The sequence below is a fragment of the Cricetulus griseus genome, unplaced genomic scaffold, assembly GCF_003668045.3.
Source record: "Cricetulus griseus strain 17A/GY unplaced genomic scaffold, alternate assembly CriGri-PICRH-1.0 unplaced_scaffold_453, whole genome shotgun sequence".
In the NCBI taxonomy this organism is placed as follows: Eukaryota; Metazoa; Chordata; class Mammalia; order Rodentia; family Cricetidae; genus Cricetulus; species Cricetulus griseus.
Window position 1 is genome coordinate 1 of NW_023277201.1, and position 22,530 is coordinate 22,530.

The 22,530-nt window shown below is 45.1% G+C and overlaps 2 protein-coding genes across 4 annotated transcripts; both read right to left on the reverse strand.

The window, feature by feature from the left end:
* Positions 1 to 5,358: 5,358 nt before the first annotated feature.
* LOC100759534 (ribonuclease P protein subunit p21) lies at positions 5,359 to 7,861 on the reverse strand. Its single transcript, XM_027388931.2, has 5 exons — positions 7,701 to 7,861; positions 7,522 to 7,622; positions 7,355 to 7,437; positions 5,634 to 5,759; positions 5,359 to 5,494 (listed from the first exon to the last, which is right to left on the reverse strand). The coding sequence occupies exons 1-5, from the start codon at positions 7,755 to 7,757 to the stop codon at positions 5,388 to 5,390; spliced, it is 474 nt and encodes a 157-aa protein (XP_027244732.1). The 5' UTR covers positions 7,758 to 7,861; the 3' UTR covers positions 5,359 to 5,387.
* A 911-nt stretch (positions 7,862 to 8,772) lies between these two features.
* Positions 8,773 to 21,220, reverse strand: LOC113832515 (E3 ubiquitin-protein ligase TRIM39-like). Of its 3 annotated transcripts, XM_027388930.2 has the most exons (7): positions 20,750 to 21,220; positions 18,993 to 19,088; positions 13,245 to 13,475; positions 11,866 to 11,888; positions 11,215 to 11,330; positions 10,412 to 10,655; positions 10,170 to 10,371 (listed from the first exon to the last, which is right to left on the reverse strand). In XM_027388930.2, the coding sequence occupies exons 1-7, from the start codon at positions 21,203 to 21,205 to the stop codon at positions 10,305 to 10,307; spliced, it is 1,233 nt and encodes a 410-aa protein (XP_027244731.1). In that variant the 5' UTR covers positions 21,206 to 21,220; the 3' UTR covers positions 10,170 to 10,304. The 3 variants fall into 3 exon arrangements, with proteins under 3 accessions (XP_027244729.1, XP_035309754.1, XP_027244731.1); XM_027388928.1 differs by having other exon boundaries at positions 8,773 to 10,655; XM_035453863.1 differs by having other exon boundaries at positions 8,773 to 10,681; positions 11,211 to 11,330.
* Between the last annotated feature and the right edge of the window lie 1,310 nt (positions 21,221 to 22,530).

Below are 22,530 nucleotides of genomic sequence, written 5' to 3' on the forward strand. Positions count from 1 at the left end.
TGGTTCTGCTTAGTCTGATGGATATTAGTCTAAAGTGACGTTAGCTATTCCCCCCAAAAAAATGAGAAAAAAGAAAAGAAACAGCCTGAGTAAATAGGCATAAATAAAGAAATCAATACAGTTTCAGTTCTTCCAAAATATTTTTCAGACTCTTTTGCTGTTCACCCATTCGTTTAAAATCTGACAGATTCCAGAACCATACCCAACAGAACTCTGAAGACTTAATTTTATTGCAGTAGGTCAGACAAATCTGTGGGCACTCCCCAGTGCTCCTGTTGAGGGGGAGGGACTAGATGTCCTGAATACCCATGTACATAGTTCTGAGGGGAATGGAGAGGAACAGAGATAGCCTTACCTCAGGAGCTTAAATCCCTCTAACTCAGAGAGTATGTATGCTCTTTCCTGCACAGGCCTCTCCAGTCTGGACACCCACCCACCTTGCACTCTTTTGTAACATCATCCAGTTGCAGAACAGTGTGAGCTTGCTGGGTATGATATATTGCACATGTCGGACAGACAGCCTCCTGGTCTTCGTAGCAGAGGAGGCTCATTGCCTCCTGGTGTTCAAAACAAAGGTTTTCTTCTCTGGTTTTCTGTCTGACGCGCTTGAGATATTTGGCGATTTCCACCATACTTCCCAGTTGTCTATTAGGCCAGAGATTCTGGTATTGGGATGTCTTTCGGCAGACCGGGCAAGGGAAGTCCTGCTCTAGGTCCTCCCAACAGCGGGTGATGCAGACTTTGCAGAAGTTATGCCCGCATTCAAGGATAACCGGCTCCTTCAGATATTCCAGGCACACGGAGCAGTTTGCCTCCACTTGCAGATTCTCCAGGGCAGCAGCGGTGGAGGCTGCCAGGGCTTCAAACTCTAACATACTCCTCTTCTCTGCCATTATTTAACTTAGAGATGGGGAGAGAGAAAAAAAATATTAGTTGGAGGGTTACATTTCTTCTTGCACTCCTATCCTGACATTAGCTCCCATAAAGCCCCATCTTGGTATCTTCCCACCTCTTCCAATAGACTCACCTGTTGCTCTGTTTACAGCATTTGCGATTTGTAGCTAATATACACTTGCCTTTTCTGATTCAGCAAACAAAAGCAGTCCCTAGTTACCTTTTTGGTTTTTTGAGACAGAGTTTCTCTGTGGCTTGGAGGCGGTTCAGGAACTTGCTCTGTAGACCAAACTAGTCTGGAACTCTCAGAGATCTGCCTCCCTCTGCCTAACAAGTGCTGGGATTAAAGGCGAGGCCCACCACTGCCCAGCCCTAAGTGATCTTTTTCACCTGTGTTGTCATTACAAACAGAAGCTTCCTTTAACTATAATAGATGAAAAAAGAGCCTGATGTTGTGGCACAAACCAAGAAGCCCTGCATTTCTGAGGTCAAGGCAAAACTTCAAGGCCAACCTGGGTTCCCAGTCAGGTGAGAGTATTCAGATCTCTAAAGGGTGGGAAGGAAGCCTAGGAAGTGAGCTTTGTCACATAAGCCAAAGTACTCTAGCTGGTAGTGGTAACTGACTGTGAGGCAGGAGGATCAGATCAATACAAGCAAGAGGCTAGCCTGGTCTGTAAAGTAAGATCTTGTTTGAAAATTATTTTAAAATAAGATAGTTTTCAAGGTGTTTTGTTTGTTTGCTCTTTCTTTCTTTCTTTTTTTCTTTTTCAATGCAGCTTTGGCTGGCAGTACTAGACCTCATTATTATGGATTTTTGTTTTTTTGTTTTTAACCATTTTATTTATTTAATATGCATACAACATTCTGCTGTCATGTATATCTGCACACCAGAAGAGGGCACCAGATCTCATAACGGATGGTTGTGAGCCAACATGTGGTTGCTGGGTATTGAACTCAGGATCTCTGGAAGAGCAGCCAGTGCTCTTAATCTCTGAGCCATCTCTCCAGCGCGGATTTTTGTTTTTAAAAGAACTTCATACATCTACATTAAAAAAAAGAAACAAAACTGTTTTTTACTGGGCGGTGGTGGCACATGCCTTGGATCCCAGCACTCTGGAGGCAGAGGCAGGCAAATTCTGTGAGTTCAAGGCTGGCCTGGTCCCTGGTCTACAAAGCTACACAGAGAAACCTTATCTCAGAAAAGCCAAAAACCAAAAAAAAGAGAAAAAGACCTGTTTCTTATAGTGTAACACATAGAAGTTTTAGAATTTTTTTTAAAACTAGAGTTTAACCTTGATTGTCTGCTACTCCTTTTTCAAAGGGTAACACACTGAATGAGTTACACTACAGTAACAAATTCCATACAGGGAAATGTGAAATTGTTGTGCCCAGATTGCTGAACCCCAAAAGAACCCACCAACAAGGAGACAACTCCTCGAAGCAAAGACAAAGGTTTGTTTATTGACTCGAGGATACCAGCTGCAGCAAGGACCCCATTGTTTTAAGAACAAATGGAGTACCCACTTTCAACTGAGGGCTGTTTTTATAAGGGAAAATTGTAGGGCTGGCAGCCTCAAGATTACAAAACTTCCCTGGTTACACAGGATGGAACAATGAATATATGCTTAGCAGGATGCTGCAGAGGAAATGAATTTGTTAATTATCTCCTGAGCTGAGGGCTTCTATAATTTATAACTGCTGATCCTCTTTGGACTAGAGGAATGTCTACACAGCTCAAGGGTATGCTATCTGGTCTAAGATCAAGTGTCAGGTAACTTTTGTTTAACCTTGTCTGTTGGGCTGCCTTTTAGGAACTCGGAGAAGTTTAAGAGTTTTTCTATTTGGGCTTTGGAATCCAGGTTTTAGACTTTTATTAATGTTCTCATTCAAAATCATTCCTCCTTTCCCTGGACAAGCCAAAAGGAAGAATGCCTAGATGTGTCTCTCAGGCATTGATTTTTTTATCAGTTTGCCGCTGGAATGGTTGCAAAGCAACACATATTTCAACTCTAGGAGAACATGATTGAGCAGAGGGTGATACCTTTTTAAAGAGAGCTGGCAAGTTCCAGCCACCCCATGCCACCAACAAACACCCCTGACTACTGTGAAATGCTCCTGGTTGTCCTGGAACTCCGTCTGCAGACTAGGCTGATCTTGAACTCACAGAGATCAGCCTGCCTCTGCCCCCACCCCCCAATTGTTGGGATTAAAGGCTTGCCCCACTACACGCTTTGAGTTTAGAATTTCAAAGTTGATACAGATAAATTATTCCTTGGTTATTCCGTGGATTGACTAGGAATTAAAAGAAGGAAATTTGGGCTGGAGAAAATGGCTCAGTGGTTCCAAACATTGGCTGTCCTTCCAGAGGACCAGGGTTCAATTCTCACCACCCACATGGCAGCTCACAACTGTCTGTTATTCCAATTCCAAAGGATCTGATATCCTTATACAGACATATATGCAGGCAAAACACCAATCAATGCTCATAAAATAAAAATAAATGGGGTTGGAGACATGGCTTAGTGGTTAAGAGCACTGGCTGATCTTCTAGAGGTCCTGAGTTCAATTGCCAGCAACCACATGATAGCTCACAATCATCTATAATGAGATCCAGTGCCCTCTACCAGCCTGCAGGCAGAATACTGTACACATGTTAAATACATCTTCAGAAAAAAAAAAAAACAAAAATGAAATTTTCCATGTATGACTGCACATGCTTGGAGCATCAGTAGTCAAGGCTGGATTAAGTATGACCACCATGTCAACTGAAAAGAGGCAAGCAAGGCAGGTGTTGGTGGAGCATCCCTTTAATTCCAGCACTAGGGAGGCAGAGGCAGGCAGATCTCTGTGAGTTTGAGGCCAGCCTGGTCTACAGAGCGAGTGCCAGGATAGGCTCCAAAGCTACACATAGAAACACTGTCTGGAAAAACCAAAAAAAAAAAAAAAAAAAAAAAAAAAAAAAAAGATGCATCAGTAGGTAAGTGTGACACAGGGTTAAAGGCAAATGGGAAGAAAACTTCACTCCTAGGATAGTGAATTTTGTGTCTATTTTCTGGGGGTAACATGATAAGTCTGCAGCCAACATAGAAGATATCACAGAAGACATCTAAATTGACTTGTGGGGCACAGGTAAACAGACCTGCCATGTTTAGCACCTTTTACATTGGTAGTTTAGGCCTGAACCCTTTTCCTTTTGACTTTATAGAAGACAACTCTGAGATGAGGAAAGGGTCAAGATTCAGTATGCCCAGAGGACATGAACAGTGTCTGCCTCTCCATCTCAACAATCAAGACCACCTCAATATGGAATCAGTTAAGAAGGTACATGAGTGGGGTTAGAGAGATGGCTCAGAGGTTAAGAGCACTGGCTGCTCTTCCAGAGGTCCTGAGTTCAATTCCCACCAAAACAAGGTGGCTCACAACCATCTGTAATGAGATCTGGTGCCCTCTTCTGGCATGCAGGCATACATGCAGACAGAACACTGTATGTATAATAAATCTTTAAAATTAAAAAAAAAAAAAGGTACATGAGCTTGTTTTGTGCCGAAGTCACAAGAATGCCCAAAGAGACCAGGGAGACAGAACACTGATCCAAATAGGGGAGGTTTATTGATTGTTCTATTCCACCATGAGGGATCCGGTTTAGCAAAGTGACAGAACAGCCTCCAGAGTAAAGTTCACTGTCTACTGCTAGATTATAAAGACAAAAGTTACAGGATTACATCAGTAGGTACGGGCTGGATTCTGATTGGTTGACTTTTGGGAACAATCAGGAGAATTTCTCAATGTCATTTTGGCATGAAACACCTGTGCAACAATTATTTTCCTTGGTCAGTGCTGAGAGGAAACATTCTGTGGTTTCTATGGCTTTGTGTTGTTACTTGAGGTGGACTGTTGTTCATAGATACCAATAATTTTCAAAAATGAATCCTGGATACTACAATGGAGGTTTTGTTTTCTTCCTGAGTTTCTTTTGTGGTCAAACAGTTTCCAGGAACCAAGTATCTAGGAGGCTGGAGTGAGGGGTCTGCAGTCTTTGTGTTCAGTCTTGGCACTAGGGTGAGGGAGGCCAGAGGATCTGGAGTTTCCTTGTGTCAGAGTCCTATAGGTCTTATGTGTAGCCTGTCATGGCTGCTAAAGCATGGGATCAGTGAGGGTCTTGTCCCTTTATTTCTAGAAGTGAAGCCTTTAGGTTTAGTTTACCCCTTTCAGTAAGAAATGCTGATTCTAGATTTCCAAGCACATCATTGTATGGGGGATGTAAGGTAGAAGGGGCACCAGAGCCTTAAGACAAGGGCTGCTCACTGGGACAGAGTGGTGTATGGAAAATGGGAATTCCCTGAATGGTGGATGCAGAGATGTAAGGAGAGGTTACCGTGATGTCCGCTCCCCCAACACCACCACCACCAAAAAAAAAAAAAAAAAAAAAAGGAAAATAATATAACCAGTTGAAATACCAAAGAATACAAAGTCAAACAAAATTCAAGTTTTATTTATCTGGAAAACGGAGTGAATTCATCATTGGTGTTTGAAGCCTGAGGCTGTGGGTTCTCCTTATCGAGGTGGGCTATGTTTGGCAGAGGTTCTGATGGTTTGAAATCTGGATGAATCAAAGGGGAAGAATTAGTTTCCCAAGACTGTGGCACCCCTAGTATTGATCAGGCTTGGCTACCTTGCTTTGCCACCCTCCAACGTCCTTTCTGTTGGGGGCTTCCTCATCTACCCCTGACACTGCTCACCTGCCTGATTTTCCAGCTGGGCTTCAGGTCGGTCACCCCAGAGCAGATGCTTGGGGTCATTGAGGAACCGCTGGCTGCGCTGGCATGTCAGGCAGGTCTGCACTGTCCAGCGAAGACCCTTTTGGCCTAGATCAAAAGTGAGGAAAAAAAGAAGAGGGTGACCAGGTTTCTGAGAAAAGCGTCTTATTTTTTTGGTTTGCAGTTTTCTTCTACTGTCAGCAGGAATTACATCCTGTCTGCATTTGAAATGCAAATTTGATGTGTGTATGGAAGGCCCTGCTCCAACATCAATTCCATGGAACTCTAAGATGAAGTACAAAGTCTTTTTTTTTTTTTTTTTCTTTTTCCAGGCAGGGTTTCTCTGTGGCTTTGCAGGCTGTCAGGGAACTACCTCTTGTATACCAGGCTGGTCTCAAACTCACAAAGACCTGCCTGCTTCTGCCTCCAGAGTGATGGGACAAAGGCCTGTGCCACCAATGCCTGGTGAAGTTCAATGTCTTTAATGAGGTCTAGCTTCCATTTCCTGTCTCACATCTTTCTCCACCTGAACTATTGTTCATTTTATATAGCAAAGATTCTCTTATTAAAATTATTTTTAGGGTTGGAGAAATGGCTCAGAGGTTAAGAGCATTGGCTGCTCTTCCAAAGGTCCTGAGTTCAAATCCCAACAACCACATGGTGGCTCACAACCACATGTAATGAGATCTGGTGCCCTTTTGTGGTGAGCAGAAATACATACCAAGAATGCTGTATACATAATAAATGAATAAATCTTCAAGAAAAAATAATTTTATTCATACGTGTACACGATAGTGTGACATGCATGAGATTCATGTTGAGTATGTGCACAGGATCCTTCAAGTGGGTGTACAGCGTGGAGGACAGAGATCTAGTTTGGGTGTCTTGCTTTACTACAATTCTCCATTTCGTTGTGGGACAGGGTCTCTCACTGAATCTGGAGCTAGATGTTTCCAGTTAGATTGGCTGACCAGAGAGGCCCCAGAATCTGTACATTTTTATCTGGCTCCCACGGGTATTGGAGATACCAAGTCAAGCCCTCATACTTGCACATCCAGCACCTTGCACACTGAACCCGTTCCCAGCTCTTTGACAGCAAGTTTTCATGTGTGGGAATCCCAACCAATGTCTGACTCTGTTTATCATGACATCCATACTTCCCTGCCACTTCCCGGGTTGAAGGAACCCAGGACTCCACTTTCTTCCAACACAAGCCTTTAAAAACACTACTCTAGTAGCTGGGTGTGTTGTCTCACGCTTGTAATCTTAAAGCTAGGGATGCTGAGGCAGGAGATTTCAGGGAGTTGGAGGTCAATTTTGGGATACAGTGACACTTGTGTCAAAAAAAAAAAAAAATCACAACCCAAACCAAGGGGAGGTTATGTGATTTTGCTGGAGAGGTGGGTCTCACGATGCAACCCTGTCTGGCCTGGATTATGTAGATCAGGATGGCCTTGAACTCATGGAGACCACCTGCTTCTACCTTCCAAGAGCTTGGATTAAAGGCGAGAACCTCTCAGCTGGTGGTACTTAATGCATCCTAGAGATTAAATAAGCACATAGGGTTAATTTTTTTTTTTTTTTCAGACTACAGGGTGTCAGGTAGTCCAGGCCGGTTTTAGGGACAAATCAGCCGCAGACCGGCTTCCCCTCCAGGAGGAAGGAGCTGCTGCCCACCACGGCGCCAGGGCGTCAGCACTCACGTCTCTGGCGCTGGGTGCAGGTGAGGCCGGGGATGAGGAGAGATGAGCAGCCGCGACAGAGCGTCCTCTTCACCGAGGGGTCCCTGGGGGAAGAGCAGAGGCCGTGGGCGCCGGCTCGCCCGGGTCCCGGCTCCGCCCGCCCGCTCGCCCTCTAGCCCGCGCCTTACTGCCGCAGGACCAGCCGCTTCGCGATGGTCTTCTCCGTGTGGCAGTAAAACCTCGCCAGGGCCTGGTTCTCCGGGTTCTGCGACAGGACGCAATGTGCAGCCTGGGGACAAGAACGGCAGCCCGGGTCATTCCGCGGCCGCAGCACCGGACCGCCCGCCCGCCCGCAGCGTTGTCTCACCTGGTACAAGAAGCTGAGTCTCTGGAAGGCCTCCCGGTCCTTCACTGGGCCCGCCATGAGTATCCGCCCCTCTCGGCGGATGCCCCGCCCCAGACCCGCGCAAGGCCTGCCGGGAACTGTAGTGTCAGGCACCACCCGCCCTGTGCATCCTTGCCTGATGGAGGCCCCAGTTTGGTATTCCTAATGTATTTATTAGGTAGGGCCCCGCGGGGCTAGTGGAGCAGGTAAAAATCTCAAAACAGGGAAATACTTCCAGGACGGACGTCTAGACTTGTCGTGTACGGAGAGGACTGTGTGCAGTATACACATCAGGCTAGACCCTCTTACTCTCCTGAAGCCAAAGACAGATGTCTGGAACATCCGTGGACTGATGTAACACACCAAAACAAGCAATGTGTAGCTTCGCGTTATATTTGTTATCCCAGCACTTGCCGCGAATTACATACAAAGTCAAAACGGGCCACCAGGCTGGACCCTGGCTCAAAACCAGAAAGAACTGGTACCTGTAAGGCTCAAAGTGGGAAAGGTCATTGTCATGAGGGAGGGATACGGAAACTGGACAAAACGTCCCTGAGGAAAGAGTTTGCCCTCAGGAGAAACAATTTTCTCCCACTTTCCCACTTATTAAAGAAGACGCTTGCTGTTACAGTACTGGCCACATGGCAGTTTCTATGGCACAGAAACCTGCCAACACTATGGCCTCTCTCTTGCTAACCATTACTAACTATTCCCTCTTAATGGCTGAGCACACCCAAGGTCAGAAGCAGAGGGATTGGAGCTGAATCCAAAGTTGAGGACTTCAGGGGACATCTCTTCCTGTCACCAGGCTCCTGCCAGGATATCCAGGTGGAGAACCAGGCTTCAGGCTCAGAGTAAGGAGATTAGCTGAAATTTACCCTGGGGGTGGTGTTTTGTGAGGGCCTACCGAGTCAGATGAGGAGTGTGGTGGAATGTAGATTCCTAGACCTATCCAAACCTCCATTAAGGACAGAGGGTGAGACCCAAGAACATGTATTTTTCATAGCCAGTGAGTCTCACATAAGGCCACTGCCAAATCACCACACAACTCAGATCACATCAGTGGATCCTTTGTTCCATATTTTGACCAACCAAATTATCTTGCCACAAAGAACCACAGTCAAGGCACAAAGGTAAGAAGAGAGTGGACAATGTCCTGTTGAGGTGGGAGAACGGAAATGCCCTCGATGCAGTTTCTCGTCTCAGTCTTGTACCCAAGCAGCAGGTAATCCAGGTTGTTTGGTTTGGCATGCATCTCATCACCTTTTGTGACAACATATGTACCCTATGGGTTGTTTATTTTGGCCTAACTTAAAATGATTTACATTCTCTGAAAAGGGGAATGTCAAAGGATGGTAATAGAGGCGAATGAAGCTGTCTCTCTGGGCCTTTTGCTACAAAAACTACCCTCTTCTACCCTGTTCTCACGGGGCGAGAAAAACTCCATGACCTTTCTTCCTTTCTCGCTTAAACACCTAAGCCAGGGGTCATGGCAGACAACTTGGGAATAACTACTTTTAACATCTTTAAGGCCAGGGCTTTGGACACACCATTCTCTTTCCTCCAATAGCTGACTCTTCCCCAAGTTCCCTTGGGAAAACTGTGGAAGGGCAGATGCCTGTGTCCTGTAGGATCACTTCCATCTCACCTCCAGAGGGGAGAAAGGTGGGCCTACTTCTTGGAGACACCCAACTGCAGGGTCAGGGAGAAACTGGGTTCTCCTTTCTGCCTCCCTTATCCTTCTCCACAAACTCCAACCTCTGGCTAATCCTATGGGTAATGGTAACATTACCCTAGGAAGGGAAAACCAAAGAGATCCCCCTCTTCTTCAATTCCTTTCTAGAGGGTCCCGTTATCCTCTTCCCTGATCCTACTCCTGAACTGAATGCCCAATCTCTGCCCTCAGAAAAGCCTCTCAATTCTACAATCATAACAGCAGCAGCCACTCATCTTTCCAACACAGAGGTACACAAATCCCTATGTGCTCCCTCAAGGACAAGGCTACCCTTGAGTCACAGAAGCCTCTTAAAGGTTTCTGTCTCCTGCACTTTAAGCAAGTTAAGACTCTTTCATGTCGACTTTCTATTTCTAGAGAGGCCTTTTCTTTACAATCAGTCATTGTGCAGTAGGAAACCTGCTGGACTTCAGAGATTACAATCCCCTGGGGCTCACTCTCCCACTACAGTTAAGTAGGGACACTCATCTGTGCTGTCAGGCAGCCCAGTCCTGTCTCTACTCGTTCACACAATGCATCCCAGAGACCAGGTGGTTTCTCAAGATGGCTGAGGACTGGAACCACGTTGACACCAAGCTATCCCAGCAGGTCACAGTAAGGAAGACCTGTTGTCACTCTTCACCCTGCCTCACCCCAATTAGGCTCCATGTCTTGTCACTCCCAATCTGTTGGGGGCCTGATAGTAAGTGGTGCAGCATTCTTCCGGCCAGCCGAGACCCCTGGGTAGAAGAGGGGCCAAAGTTTTTCAGTAAAAGTGTCAGTGAAGGTATAGATATGTGAGCGGTCCGTGACGTTGTAAAAAGACAATGTGCCGGCCTCATAGTCTAGGAATATGCCCACCCTCTTAGGTTTCACCTTGATGTGCAAAGGAGTGAAAGGTGTGGTGGTGGCTGCATACTTGTCCCCATTCCACAGCCGTATTCTCCAGTAGCCAGTCTCAGGGAGTGGAGTCAATTCGCCCTTTCTGCTCACAGAGTCCCGGCATACTCCCACTGCCCAGTGGGTCTTGTCTCCCACCTCCACCTCCCAGTAGTGTCGACCTGAGGTGAAGCCTTCAGTAGCCAAGACACAAGGGTAGAAAGTGAAACGCTGTGGTGTGTCAGGGAGGTCTCTGCGTCTTGTCTCCACAAACTTGACACTCTTCCGATCCTCTGACAGAACAAGGCAAGGATGAGCCGTCTCAGGGTCCAGGGTCACATCCGCTGGCGGGAGAAGCCAGAGTGGGGAGCTAGATGAGGATGGGAATAGCCAAACACCCCTGCCTTGCTTTCCTAGCCTGCCTGTACAAAGCTTGGCCCATGAAAGGTCCCCAGAACACTGTAGGTTGGTGAAGTTTCTCAAATCATGCTGACTCTTGTTGTATTGAAAAAAAAGAGAAAAAAATGAAAGTCACTGTCTGAAGGAGGGAGGGAGGGCCAGAAAGAAGGCTTCAGATCAAGTGAACTGCAAGTGTGTGCTGGGGACAGGGTGAGCATGGTCTTGAATCCTGTAACAGTCCTGCTCTGTGACTGCTTTTCTCTACATAAATGTTAATGATGTTTCCTTTGGTCACTCCCTTTGATTGATGCGTCAGGAACCCTTTAAAGTTTCTAGGTCCCTAGAGAGCAGATGACACCTAAGCGTTCTTACCTCAAGTCTATGATTTAAGGTGGGGCAGGGGGGGACTGGCATTAGAAAGAGGAAGAGGAAACCAACTCCAGGGCTCTGAACCTTCCACTCCTCTGCATGCCCTATGCCTGTTTCCTTTGGGGAACAACTCACCAATTAGCTGTTTGAGGATTTTCCTGAGGGCAAAGTACTGCCGGGGGAAATTACTGAAGTTCTTTTCCAGCTCTATAGATACTGTTGTCACCTCCATGGTCTTCACCTTGTCACATCTGGGAGGGATGGGAGATAAAGAAAGCAAGGACAGGGTCAGGGAGAGCCCCAGCCGAATGATCATGTGAGTGGTGTGGTGTGTTTTCTGGAGAAAAGTGGGACAAGGCCTCTCCCACAGTCTTTCTCCTTGAGGACAGCAGCCTCCTTTTTTTATTATCCCTGGAGAGCTACGAGGTGCTCTTGACAGGCCTGTCTCTTGAGAGTGAGCCTCAGAACTTCAATGGAATATTCCTACATCTCATGCAAAGGGACAGCCACCTCTCCACTGCTCGTACTCCTGTGCTCCCAACCCTTCCACCATCTTGTTTGCACACAGCCCCACCCACAGGCTTGGCAGAATCTGGCTCCTCATTATCACTGCTCTGACCAGAGGTGACCTGATGTCAAAAGGGAGGTGAAGTGTCATCACTCCTAATGGGTTTATCCTTCTTCACATCTCACTAAGACACTGTATGGATTTCCCTTTGTTACTTCCTCCAAGTCACTACTAACCCGTAGCTTCCAAACCAAGACCTAACTCAGACAGTCACTTACTTTTCCAGGGTACTTTTCACATCCTAGAGGAAAAGAGAAAACAAAGTAAGATTGGTCCTAGAATTCATGGGTCATGAAGGCAAACAGGTTCTCCCTCCTCCCCAACAGTGCTAGGTCTTTAAACTAGGCACCAGGCAAACTGAGGGCCCAGTGCAAGGGGCTTGCTTCAGAGGGACCTGAGTGTGTGTCTGTCTCTCATGGAATGCCCAATTCCAACTGCTGGTCATAACAAAGCTTGATAGTTAATAGCACTTCCAAATCATTTCCTGTACTTGTGCTTCTCTTCCTCAAAGACACTGGAGGCTCCCTGTAGGGGACAGAGGTTGTGTCTGCTCTTTTGTCCCCCAGATTCCAACCACACACCTCAGCATCACTGAGAAGCAGTGCAGACAATTCCAGACTGGTGGCACAGGATGCTTCCCACTGTGTTCTGGACATCCCTGCCTAGCACTGATAAACACCAGTTTATATCAACTCTGATTTAAGACTATTTGGGATCCAGATGACAAATACAACAAATCTCATCCCTGCAGAATTTCAAGTTTAATGCAGTAAGCAGAGCACACACAAATGAAAGCCAAAGGGATAAATACCATGGAACATATAATACACATGAGTGTGCATTGATACTTCAATTGAGGTAGTGGTCTTATCTGAAATGAGAAATATGCTTGCTACAGCCTTGTCATCATCACGTACCTGAAGATGGACTGTATCAAATGTTTCAGAGGTAGCAATGTACTACTTTACTACTTAAACATTCTGAGTATCCTTTAAGTTATGCTTCTATTTCCCCTGCTTTAGTACTAGGCAAATTAAGTTCTAGGACTACAAAGTAAGGGTAACTGTATTTACAAACAAGGGAATGCACAGTTTCTCACTAAGTAGAAAGGACTTCTGTCTTCTGGAAAGGATGATTTTTTGGGGGGGGTAACAATTACATACATTAAAGAAGATTTATTTTATGTGTATGAGTATCTTGTTTGTTTGTATATACCTGCACCATGTGCAGGCAATGCCTGCAGAGGACTGAAGAGGGCACTAGAACCCCAGGAGCCTCAGTTAGAGTGTTGTAAGCTTCCATGTGGTGCTGAGAACTAAACCTGGGTCCCCTCCAAGAGAAGCAAGTGCTCTTAACCACTGAGCAATCTCACTGGCTCCAAGCATATAATTTCTGAAAATACATGAGGATATAAACAAATTTTGGAAGGGGTGGTGTACATGCCCTACTCTAGAAAAAGTTTATCTGCACACATATGAAGAGAAATCTGTGCTTAGGAGAGTAGAGTAAGACATGGTGCACCCCAGGCTGACAGGATGGACTGCACAAAGCTAGACTGCATCTGACCCAAGGAACTATACAGGAGCAAGGTTCGAACCTTAAGCATCTTGAAGCCTGGCAGTAAGGATCTGCACTCCACCTCAGCAACTAAGTAGGTCAGGTCCTGGCGCTTGGCCCCAAGGTGAGCAGCATTTTCTCGAAGCCTCTGTAGAATGTCCTGCTCTTCTTCTTCCAGTCTGGAAAGGAGAGTCTGCTGTTCCTCATCCAGCCTCCTGTGGAGCTCTTCAAACTCCTTTAGGATTTGCTGTCTGCGGCTCTCCACTAGTCTCTGAGAACAAGGGAGGATGCTGTCAGGACCAGGAGGCCTGAAGGAGCCTCTCCCAGACCCACCAGGCTCAGTACAGACTTCCTTGTCACATGGAAGACTTCAGCAGTATTCATGTTTCTCTCCCTGTGAGGCAAGTAGTCACCTGCACACCCCCCAAAGGATGACTTGATAGTTCAAATCAGTGGGAAGATTTAAAACAATCAATACTTGACTTTTTTAAACCTAAATTAACTTTTTATATTTTAAAGAATACATTTAAGATTAAAGAACTCAATGATGTGAAGATATCCACTGTTAGGGATATCAGAGATATTTTTGCTATTTTCTACTCTGATGTTTGGCTTATACAGTCTGTTAAAATACAAATACTAGAACCTGGGTGTTGGTGGCGCACGCCTTTAATCCCAGCACTCGGGAGGCAGAGGCAGGCAGATCTCCGTCAGTTCGAGACCAGCCTGGTCTCTAGAGTGAGTTCCAGGAGAGGCTCCAAAGCTACACAGAGAAACCCTGTCTCGAAAAAAAAAAAGGAAAAAAATACAAATATTAGAAAGCCAAAGATTTCCATCCCTAATAACCATGACACATTAATCTGATAAAAACTAGAGAACAAATAGCTACTACAACCAGGATCAGTTTAATGAGTTGATGCAAAGTATATATTTAGACTTCAGGGCTGAACTTGTTTTGCTTGCTGTTTCTATTTGTTTGTTTTGTTTTGTTTTGTTTTCCAAATAGGGTCTTGTAATATATAGCACAAGCTAGCTTTGAACTTGGAATCCTCCTGCCTTCCAGGCATGCACCCTCTAAACATGTTAAACATTTTAAGTCATTTCTGATGGGTTGAGAACTCCTGGGAAGAAGCTGTGTCTGTGAAGGCTAACTCATTAGATAGTGATGTGGAGACAGGTTGGACAGTTGCAGGCCTGAAACCTACTTACGTTTTGTCTTGGGCTATCTTTAGCCTTCTAAATAGCCTTTCTCATGCCTACCTCTGTGCTGGATTTAACATCCTGTGATAACAGATAAAACATGTATTAATTTAATAAATCTCTAATTTTTGCCAACCAAAGACTAAGTGTGACCAGATAGCATCTGAGGCCTATAGCTGGGATTACTCTACTTTGCTGTATACATTTCAGGTTTCCACCAATGTCCCTGAAAAGTGCCTTGCTCTATGCTTTCTTTGCTCTGTTCTATAAAGACTTCCTGAAAGCATTTCTAGGTTGAAGCATGGAAGCTGAGGTAAACTAAATCAGTGTTTCTAGGCCTTAGTCTGTCTTCGTTTGCCTACAGAATAAATTCTTATCCCCTGTGATGGGTGGTGAGAGTTGTTTTTTGTGTTGACAGAGAATAGGTATTTACCACTCCAGGACATATTCCAGATATTGTTTAGTAAATTAGATGCTTAAAATTTAAAACATGCACTCTGCCCTGTGCCTGAGAGCCTTCATCCAGTAGCTGTTGCAAGCAGAGGCAGACACCCACAGCTAAGCACTGAACCCTACTCCTGGAATCCAGTTGTGGAGGGGAGGGGGAATCAGCAAAGGAGCCAAGGCAGTGCTGGAGAAACCCAGAGAAACAATTGACATGACCTAATGAGAGCACGGAGATCCTAGTCATAAAGCTGGAGAAACAGCATTGGACTGAACCAAGCCCTCTGAATGTGGGTGCCAGCTAGGAGACCAAAACAATCTATGGGACCTCTAACAGTGGAGCTGGTTATCCCCAGAACACAAATAGACTTTGGGAGCCCACTTCTTATGGAGGGATATTATTACAGCCCAGATACAGCAAGGAGGGCCTGGGAAGGAGTTGGGAAATGGGATGGGTGAGTTGGTAGGGAACATGGGAGGATAAGAAAATGGGGGATGGCTATGTAAAAATGAGTAGTAATTAAAGAATTTAAATTTTAAAAGATCAAATAACACTTGAGTACAGGCAGATGCAGCCAGTGTGCTGTCAGCCTAACCCAAGGGGGAAAATTTTTTTTTGAAACATGCTCTTGATAGCAGCACATACTTTAAGGTCTGGCAAACATCCTTAAAGTTGAAGAATACAGGATTCAGACAGCAGTCACCCCATTCTCTGAGGGTCATCAGCACACCCTCCTCCCTCTGTGCCTTCCTGTAAAGTGACCATCCCCAGGGAAGGGGTCTAAGGACCTTGTGACTGACAGGGAGGCACCACTCAAAAGACAAGGAGAGATGGGACTCTGAAACAAGAGGGCAGGGACAGAGAGTCAGTGCCAGGCTGAAGAATGGCTGGGATTAAACAAGAGCCATGAGCCTCACAAGCTTGGCAGTCCTGATCTGAAGCTACTTCTACTGCCACAGACAACAGATGGGCTTTCATTGCAGGGCTCCTTGCTGCTTTCTCAGGCAGGCAGTGGAACAGGATGCATTCTCACCTTTGTCCTGAACATGGATTTGCAATGGGGTGGTTTTAGAAGCAGGTGTGCTTGATTGTACTTATGAGATTTTCTTTTAGGGGCCTGAGACTTGCCTTGGTGGTTAAGAATGCTTGCTTCTCCCTGGGAGTTGGTGGCACAGGCCTTTAATCCCAGTACTCCTGAGGCAGAGGCAGAGGCAGGTTTATCTCTGTGAGTTCAAGGCCAGCCTGGTCTACAGAGGGAGTGCCAGGACAGGCTCCAAAGCCACAGAGAAAACCTGTCTCTGTCTAGAAAAACCAAAAAGAAAAAAGAAAAAAAGAAAAGTATGCCTACTTCTCTTCTCTTCCAGGGGACTTGAGCTTGGTTCCCAGCACACACACTGGGTAGATGGAAAATGCCTGTAACTCTAGATCCTAGGGATCTGATTTGTTCTCTTCTGGTCTCTGAGGGTGTGTACATGGGCAGGCATGCACACATACATATATATACACATACACATACACATACACAAAAACAAACCACAAAAAGAGAACACTGTATTTTGATTTTCTTACACTTCACCACCAAGTTGCTTGGGAGTCTGATGACATCCCCCTCAGGTTGAACTCACATTTGTTTCACCTGATAATGTCACACACCGGTGCAAGCCTATGACCATGCTACAGTGCCTTTTTACATATCAGACTGTATTAGAAAGTACTTCTAGCTGGGAGGTGTGTGAATGCCTTTAATTTCCATATTCAGAAGGCAGAGGCAGACAGAGCTCTATGAGTTCAAGGCCAAGTCTGGCCAAAATAGCATTCTAGGCCAGCCAAAAATGCATAGTAAAGCTCTATCACACATTAAAGATTTCTCTGTGTAGCTTTGTACACCAGGCTGGACTTTTGTAGGAACTCACAGAGATCAGCCTGCCTTTGCTTCTCGAGTGCTGGGTCAAAGGCGTGAGCCACTACCGCCTGTCTTGTTGGTAGGTTTATCTTATCTGAATTTCCCAGGCTGGCCTGTTCTGGCTCTGAACTTGTGAAGTGAACTTGTAATATTTCTTCTCCAGCCTCCTCTGTGATAACCACACCCTCTTCATAAGCTTGTATTTTCTGCCTGTTGTGGTGGTGAACTGATGCCTTTCCCTCAACCCTTACACAATTTTTAAATTTTAATTTTTTTTAAACAGGGTTTTACTGTACAGCCCTGGATGTTCTCACTTGCAACCCTCTCCTGTCTTAGTCTCCTGACTTAGTCTCCTGAGTGCGAGGATTATATGTATGTTTTATTTCCTCAAACTTTTGTAATTAAAATTTTTCAATTTACTTTTATTTCATGTGCATCGGTGCTTTGCCTTCATGTAGGGCTGTGTGAGGATGTAGGATCCTCTGGAACTGGAGTTACAGATAGTTCTGATCTGCCATGTGGGTGCTGGGAATTGAACCTGGGACCTCTAGAAGAGCAGCAGTATTCCTAACAGCTGAGACATCTCTCCATGTGCATACAAACTATTTTAAAGGAGTTATTGAGTCCAATAACTTTTATAATTAAATTTATAATTAAAGACAGCAGTTACATTTCGGTTCAAATATTACCATGGCTTCAGGAGAAATGCCTTGCATAGGCTCATGCATTTGAGCACTCGGTCCCTCTTAGGAGCTTTGCAGAGGTTAAAGAACCTTTTGGAGGTGGAGCTTTGCTGCAGGAAGTACGTCACAGGGACAGGCTTTGAGAGTTTACTGATTTACCCTTCTTCCTGTTTGCTCCACTTCCTGTGCTTGTATCAAAATCTGATTTGGCAGGGCGGTAGTGATACTCGCCTTTCATCTCACTACTCAGGAGGCAGAGGCAGGCAGCTCTCTGTGAGTTCAAGGCCAGCCGGATCTAAAGAGAGAGGGCCAGGATAGGCTCCAAAGCCACAGAGAAACCCTGCCTCAGGAAAAAAAAAAACAACTGATGTGGCAGCTTCCTGTTCCTACTGCTATATACACTGCCTTCCTGACATTGCAGACTTTCCTTCTGGAACTGCAAGCTAAAATAAAACTTTTAATCCTAAAGTTACTCTGGGTCAAGGCATTTTACAAAGACCTGCACTCCACAGGTGAAGGCTGAATGAGCCAACATTGCCTTATGTTACTTAAGGATTCAGTTCTAAGTCAAATGTTACGGTGCACGCCTTTATTCCCAGCACCTGGGAAAGAAAGGCAGGTGGACCTTTTTGAGTTTGAAGCCAACTATGTCTACATAATGAGTTCCAGGCCAGCCAAGGCTATATAGTAAGACTCTGTCAAAGAAACAAACAAACTGGTTCTGTTGGGCTGGAAGGTTTAAGAGCACTAGCTGTTTGTTCTTCTAAGGACCTGAGCTCAATTCCTACCTGCAACCAGCCATTGGTAACTCAAGTTCTGGGGGATCTGACACCCTCTTTTGGCCTCTTTTGGGCATCAGGCAGGCAGGTGGTGCAAAGACACACATAAGCAAAACACCCATACACATAAAATAAAACAGAATAATTAAAAACAAACAAACAAAAAGGTCACTACATAGCTCTGGGAGCTCTGTCTCAGCCCCTCCCTCTTTCCCTGTGACCTTTCCAAATTCTCTTTCCCCATGCAGCATTCACCCCCCCCCACCCCCACCCCCCACAGACATAAGATTTCCCTGTAGCTTTCAAGCCCGTCCTGGCACTGGCCCGGTACACCCAGGCTGGCCTTTTGTAGGAACTGACAGAGATCTGCCTGCCTCTGCCTCCTGAGTGCGCCACCACCGCTGCCCCATGTCTGTTTACTTAAAAAGTATTTACTATTGTGTGTGTAGTGTGCGTATACACACAGTGAGTGTGTGAGCATGGGGGTCACAGTGCATGGATGGAACTCAGATGTCTACTCTGAAGATTCATTTTTACATTTCTACCTTCATGTGGGCTTCAAGTCTTGATTCTGGGACAGCAAACATTTGTATGCACTGAGCCGTCTCGTCAACACCTTCATTTCTTCTATCCTTCTCCTCAGTACTTAGGTGATAAAGCTAATGAAATATCACTTCTAGAGAACAGCAGTTTCCAGTTAAATCAAGTAAAGTGCTGTTGATTGGCTCATAGGCAAATATCCAGCCAAGCAGTGAAGGCAACAGATTGCCTGCTCTACCTTGAGCTCCCCTGGTTTCTTTTCTTCAGAGGCTTTGCAGCGGCTGATATCCCGAAGCTTCTGGTTCAGGAGCTCAAGGCACTTCTGCAGTTTCTCCTGAGGGTTGGGAGAAAGTAGGAGAGGAGACATTTGGAGTTAGAGGATACTCAAGAGCTTAGCCCATTTATCATCTCTTTTGTTTTCAGTCATGTGAATGTGCAAATGTCTGTCTGAGTGTATGTGCGTACCTGTATGCTGGTGCCCACGGAGGCCTGCAGAGTGCATCAATCAATCAGATCCCCTGAGACTGAAGTTATAGGCATCAGTGAACTGTCAGCCTGGTACATGCTCTTAACTGCTAAGTCATCCCTATACTCATTGACTATTCTTCCCTTGAAGCACTTGGGATCAAATGCAGGGCCTCAAGCAGGCTGGCAAATGCTCTACCTCTAAGGCACATTCCCCACTCCTAAATCATTTAATTTCTATCCTCTCATCACTTCATGATCTAACCCTCTTCCTTGCCTACAACTGGACCTTTCATAGATGTCTTTTTCCCTGCCATGTCTGTGGCACACCTGACTCTCCTCCCTGAATCCAGTAGGCTAGCTGTCATCACTTGTTTCCTTTCCCACTCTATTTTCTTATGGACAACTGCCCATCACACCACTCCTAGTTATGTTTGTTTTGTTTTGTTTGTTCTGGTGGTGCTGAGACTCCATGCAGCGTGAGTGCACTAAGAACACAGTCTGTTACCAGGTCACACCTTCCATCAGCTAGAAGTTACCTTTTATATCTCTGTCTATCTATCTGTCTGTCTGTCTGTCTGTCTGTCTGTCTATCCTATCACTGTAAAGTTTCCATCAGCCAGGTCACACCCTCTCTTAGCTAGAAGTTACCTCTTGCACCTCAATCTCTTTATTTATTTATTTATTTATTTATTTATTTATTCATTCTTTCATTCATTCATTCATTCATTCATGGTGAGGTCTCCAGAAGCCTGGCCAGCTTCAAACTTGTGGCCATGGATGACCTTCAACTCTCCTTCCTCCTGCCTCCACCCTCTGAATATTGGGATTATAAATGTATATCACCATGCTGGTCTTGATATTCTTTTTTAACCTGTGCTTCCATTCAGATCTAACCATTTATCAACAAAACAAAACTCGACTATAAATTACCTGAAATATTTTTCAAAATTTTGTTAATTAAGCAGAATGAGTGGAAACTTGACTGTTAGCATCTATTTTTGTTATTATTACTAAAACATTTACCCCATGTTCTCTCTAGTAATTTAAATGTTAAATGTCAAATTACGCATCTTTTGAAGAACATGCAGACTGGTTCTGCTTAGTCTGATGGATATTAGTCTAAAGTGACGTTAGCTATTCCCCCCAAAAAAATGAGAAAAAAGAAAAGAAACAGCCTGAGTAAATAGGCATAAATAAAGAAATCAATACAGTTTCAGTTCTTCCAAAATATTTTTCAGACTCTTTTGCTGTTCACCCATTCGTTTAAAATCTGACAGATTCCAGAACCATACCCAACAGAACTCTGAAGACTTAATTTTATTGCAGTAGGTCAGACAAATCTGTGGGCACTCCCCAGTGCTCCTGTTGAGGGGGAGGGACTAGATGTCCTGAATACCCATGTACATAGTTCTGAGGGGAATGGAGAGGAACAGAGATAGCCTTACCTCAGGAGCTTAAATCCCTCTAACTCAGAGAGTATGTATGCTCTTTCCTGCACAGGCCTCTCCAGTCTGGACACCCACCCACCTTGCACTCTTTTGTAACATCATCCAGTTGCAGAACAGTGTGAGCTTGCTGGGTATGATATATTGCACATGTCGGACAGACAGCCTCCTGGTCTTCGTAGCAGAGGAGGCTCATTGCCTCCTGGTGTTCAAAACAAAGGTTTTCTTCTCTGGTTTTCTGTCTGACGCGCTTGAGATATTTGGCGATTTCCACCATACTTCCCAGTTGTCTATTAGGCCAGAGATTCTGGTATTGGGATGTCTTTCGGCAGACCGGGCAAGGGAAGTCCTGCTCTAGGTCCTCCCAACAGCGGGTGATGCAGACTTTGCAGAAGTTATGCCCGCATTCAAGGATAACCGGCTCCTTCAGATATTCCAGGCACACGGAGCAGTTTGCCTCCACTTGCAGATTCTCCAGGGCAGCAGCGGTGGAGGCTGCCAGGGCTTCAAACTCTAACATACTCCTCTTCTCTGCCATTATTTAACTTAGAGATGGGGAGAGAGAAAAAAAATATTAGTTGGAGGGTTACATTTCTTCTTGCACTCCTATCCTGACATTAGCTCCCATAAAGCCCCATCTTGGTATCTTCCCACCTCTTCCAATAGACTCACCTGTTGCTCTGTTTACAGCATTTGCGATTTGTAGCTAATATACACTTGCCTTTTCTGATTCAGCAAACAAAAGCAGTCCCTAGTTACCTTTTTGGTTTTTTGAGACAGAGTTTCTCTGTGGCTTGGAGGCGGTTCAGGAACTTGCTCTGTAGACCAAACTAGTCTGGAACTCTCAGAGATCTGCCTCCCTCTGCCTAACAAGTGCTGGGATTAAAGGCGAGGCCCACCACTGCCCAGCCCTAAGTGATCTTTTTCACCTGTGTTGTCATTACAAACAGAAGCTTCCTTTAACTATAATAGATGAAAAAAGAGCCTGATGTTGTGGCACAAACCAAGAAGCCCTGCATTTCTGAGGTCAAGGCAAAACTTCAAGGCCAACCTGGGTTCCCAGTCAGGTGAGAGTATTCAGATCTCTAAAGGGTGGGAAGGAAGCCTAGGAAGTGAGCTTTGTCACATAAGCCAAAGTACTCTAGCTGGTAGTGGTAACTGACTGTGAGGCAGGAGGATCAGATCAATACAAGCAAGAGGCTAGCCTGGTCTGTAAAGTAAGATCTTGTTTGAAAATTATTTTAAAATAAGATAGTTTTCAAGGTGTTTTGTTTGTTTGCTCTTTCTTTCTTTCTTTTTTTCTTTTTCAATGCAGCTTTGGCTGGCAGTACTAGACCTCATTATTATGGATTTTTGTTTTTTTGTTTTTAACCATTTTATTTATTTAATATGCATACAACATTCTGCTGTCATGTATATCTGCACACCAGAAGAGGGCACCAGATCTCATAACGGATGGTTGTGAGCCAACATGTGGTTGCTGGGTATTGAACTCAGGATCTCTGGAAGAGCAGCCAGTGCTCTTAATCTCTGAGCCATCTCTCCAGCGCGGATTTTTGTTTTTAAAAGAACTTCATACATCTACATTAAAAAAAAGAAACAAAACTGTTTTTTACTGGGCGGTGGTGGCACATGCCTTGGATCCCAGCACTCTGGAGGCAGAGGCAGGCAAATTCTGTGAGTTCAAGGCTGGCCTGGTCCCTGGTCTACAAAGCTACACAGAGAAACCTTATCTCAGAAAAGCCAAAAACCAAAAAAAAGAGAAAAAGACCTGTTTCTTATAGTGTAACACATAGAAGTTTTAGAATTTTTTTTAAAACTAGAGTTTAACCTTGATTGTCTGCTACTCCTTTTTCAAAGGGT

Coding starts and splice junctions, on each gene's coding strand:
- LOC113832515 (XM_035453863.1), bottom strand. CDS start 21,205: ATGGCAGAGAAGAGGAGTATGTTAGAGTTTGAAGCCCTGGCAGCCTCC. Junction 11,889..13,244: donor CAGGCTTCAAGATGCTTAAG/GTTCGAACCTTG, acceptor CTTTTCCTCTAG/GATGTGAAAAGTACCCTGGA. Junction 10,682..11,210: donor CTCAAACAGCTAATTGGTGA/GTTGTTCCCCAA, acceptor ATCCTCATCTAG/CTCCCCACTCTGGCTTCTCC.
- LOC100759534 (XM_027388931.2), bottom strand. CDS start 7,757: ATGGCGGGCCCAGTGAAGGACCGGGAGGCCTTCCAGAGACTCAGCTTC. Junction 7,623..7,700: donor GACTCAGCTTCTTGTACCAG/GTGAGACAACGC, acceptor TCTTGTCCCCAG/GCTGCACATTGCGTCCTGTC. Junction 7,438..7,521: donor AAGCGGCTGGTCCTGCGGCA/GTAAGGCGCGGG, acceptor CTCTTCCCCCAG/GGACCCCTCGGTGAAGAGGA.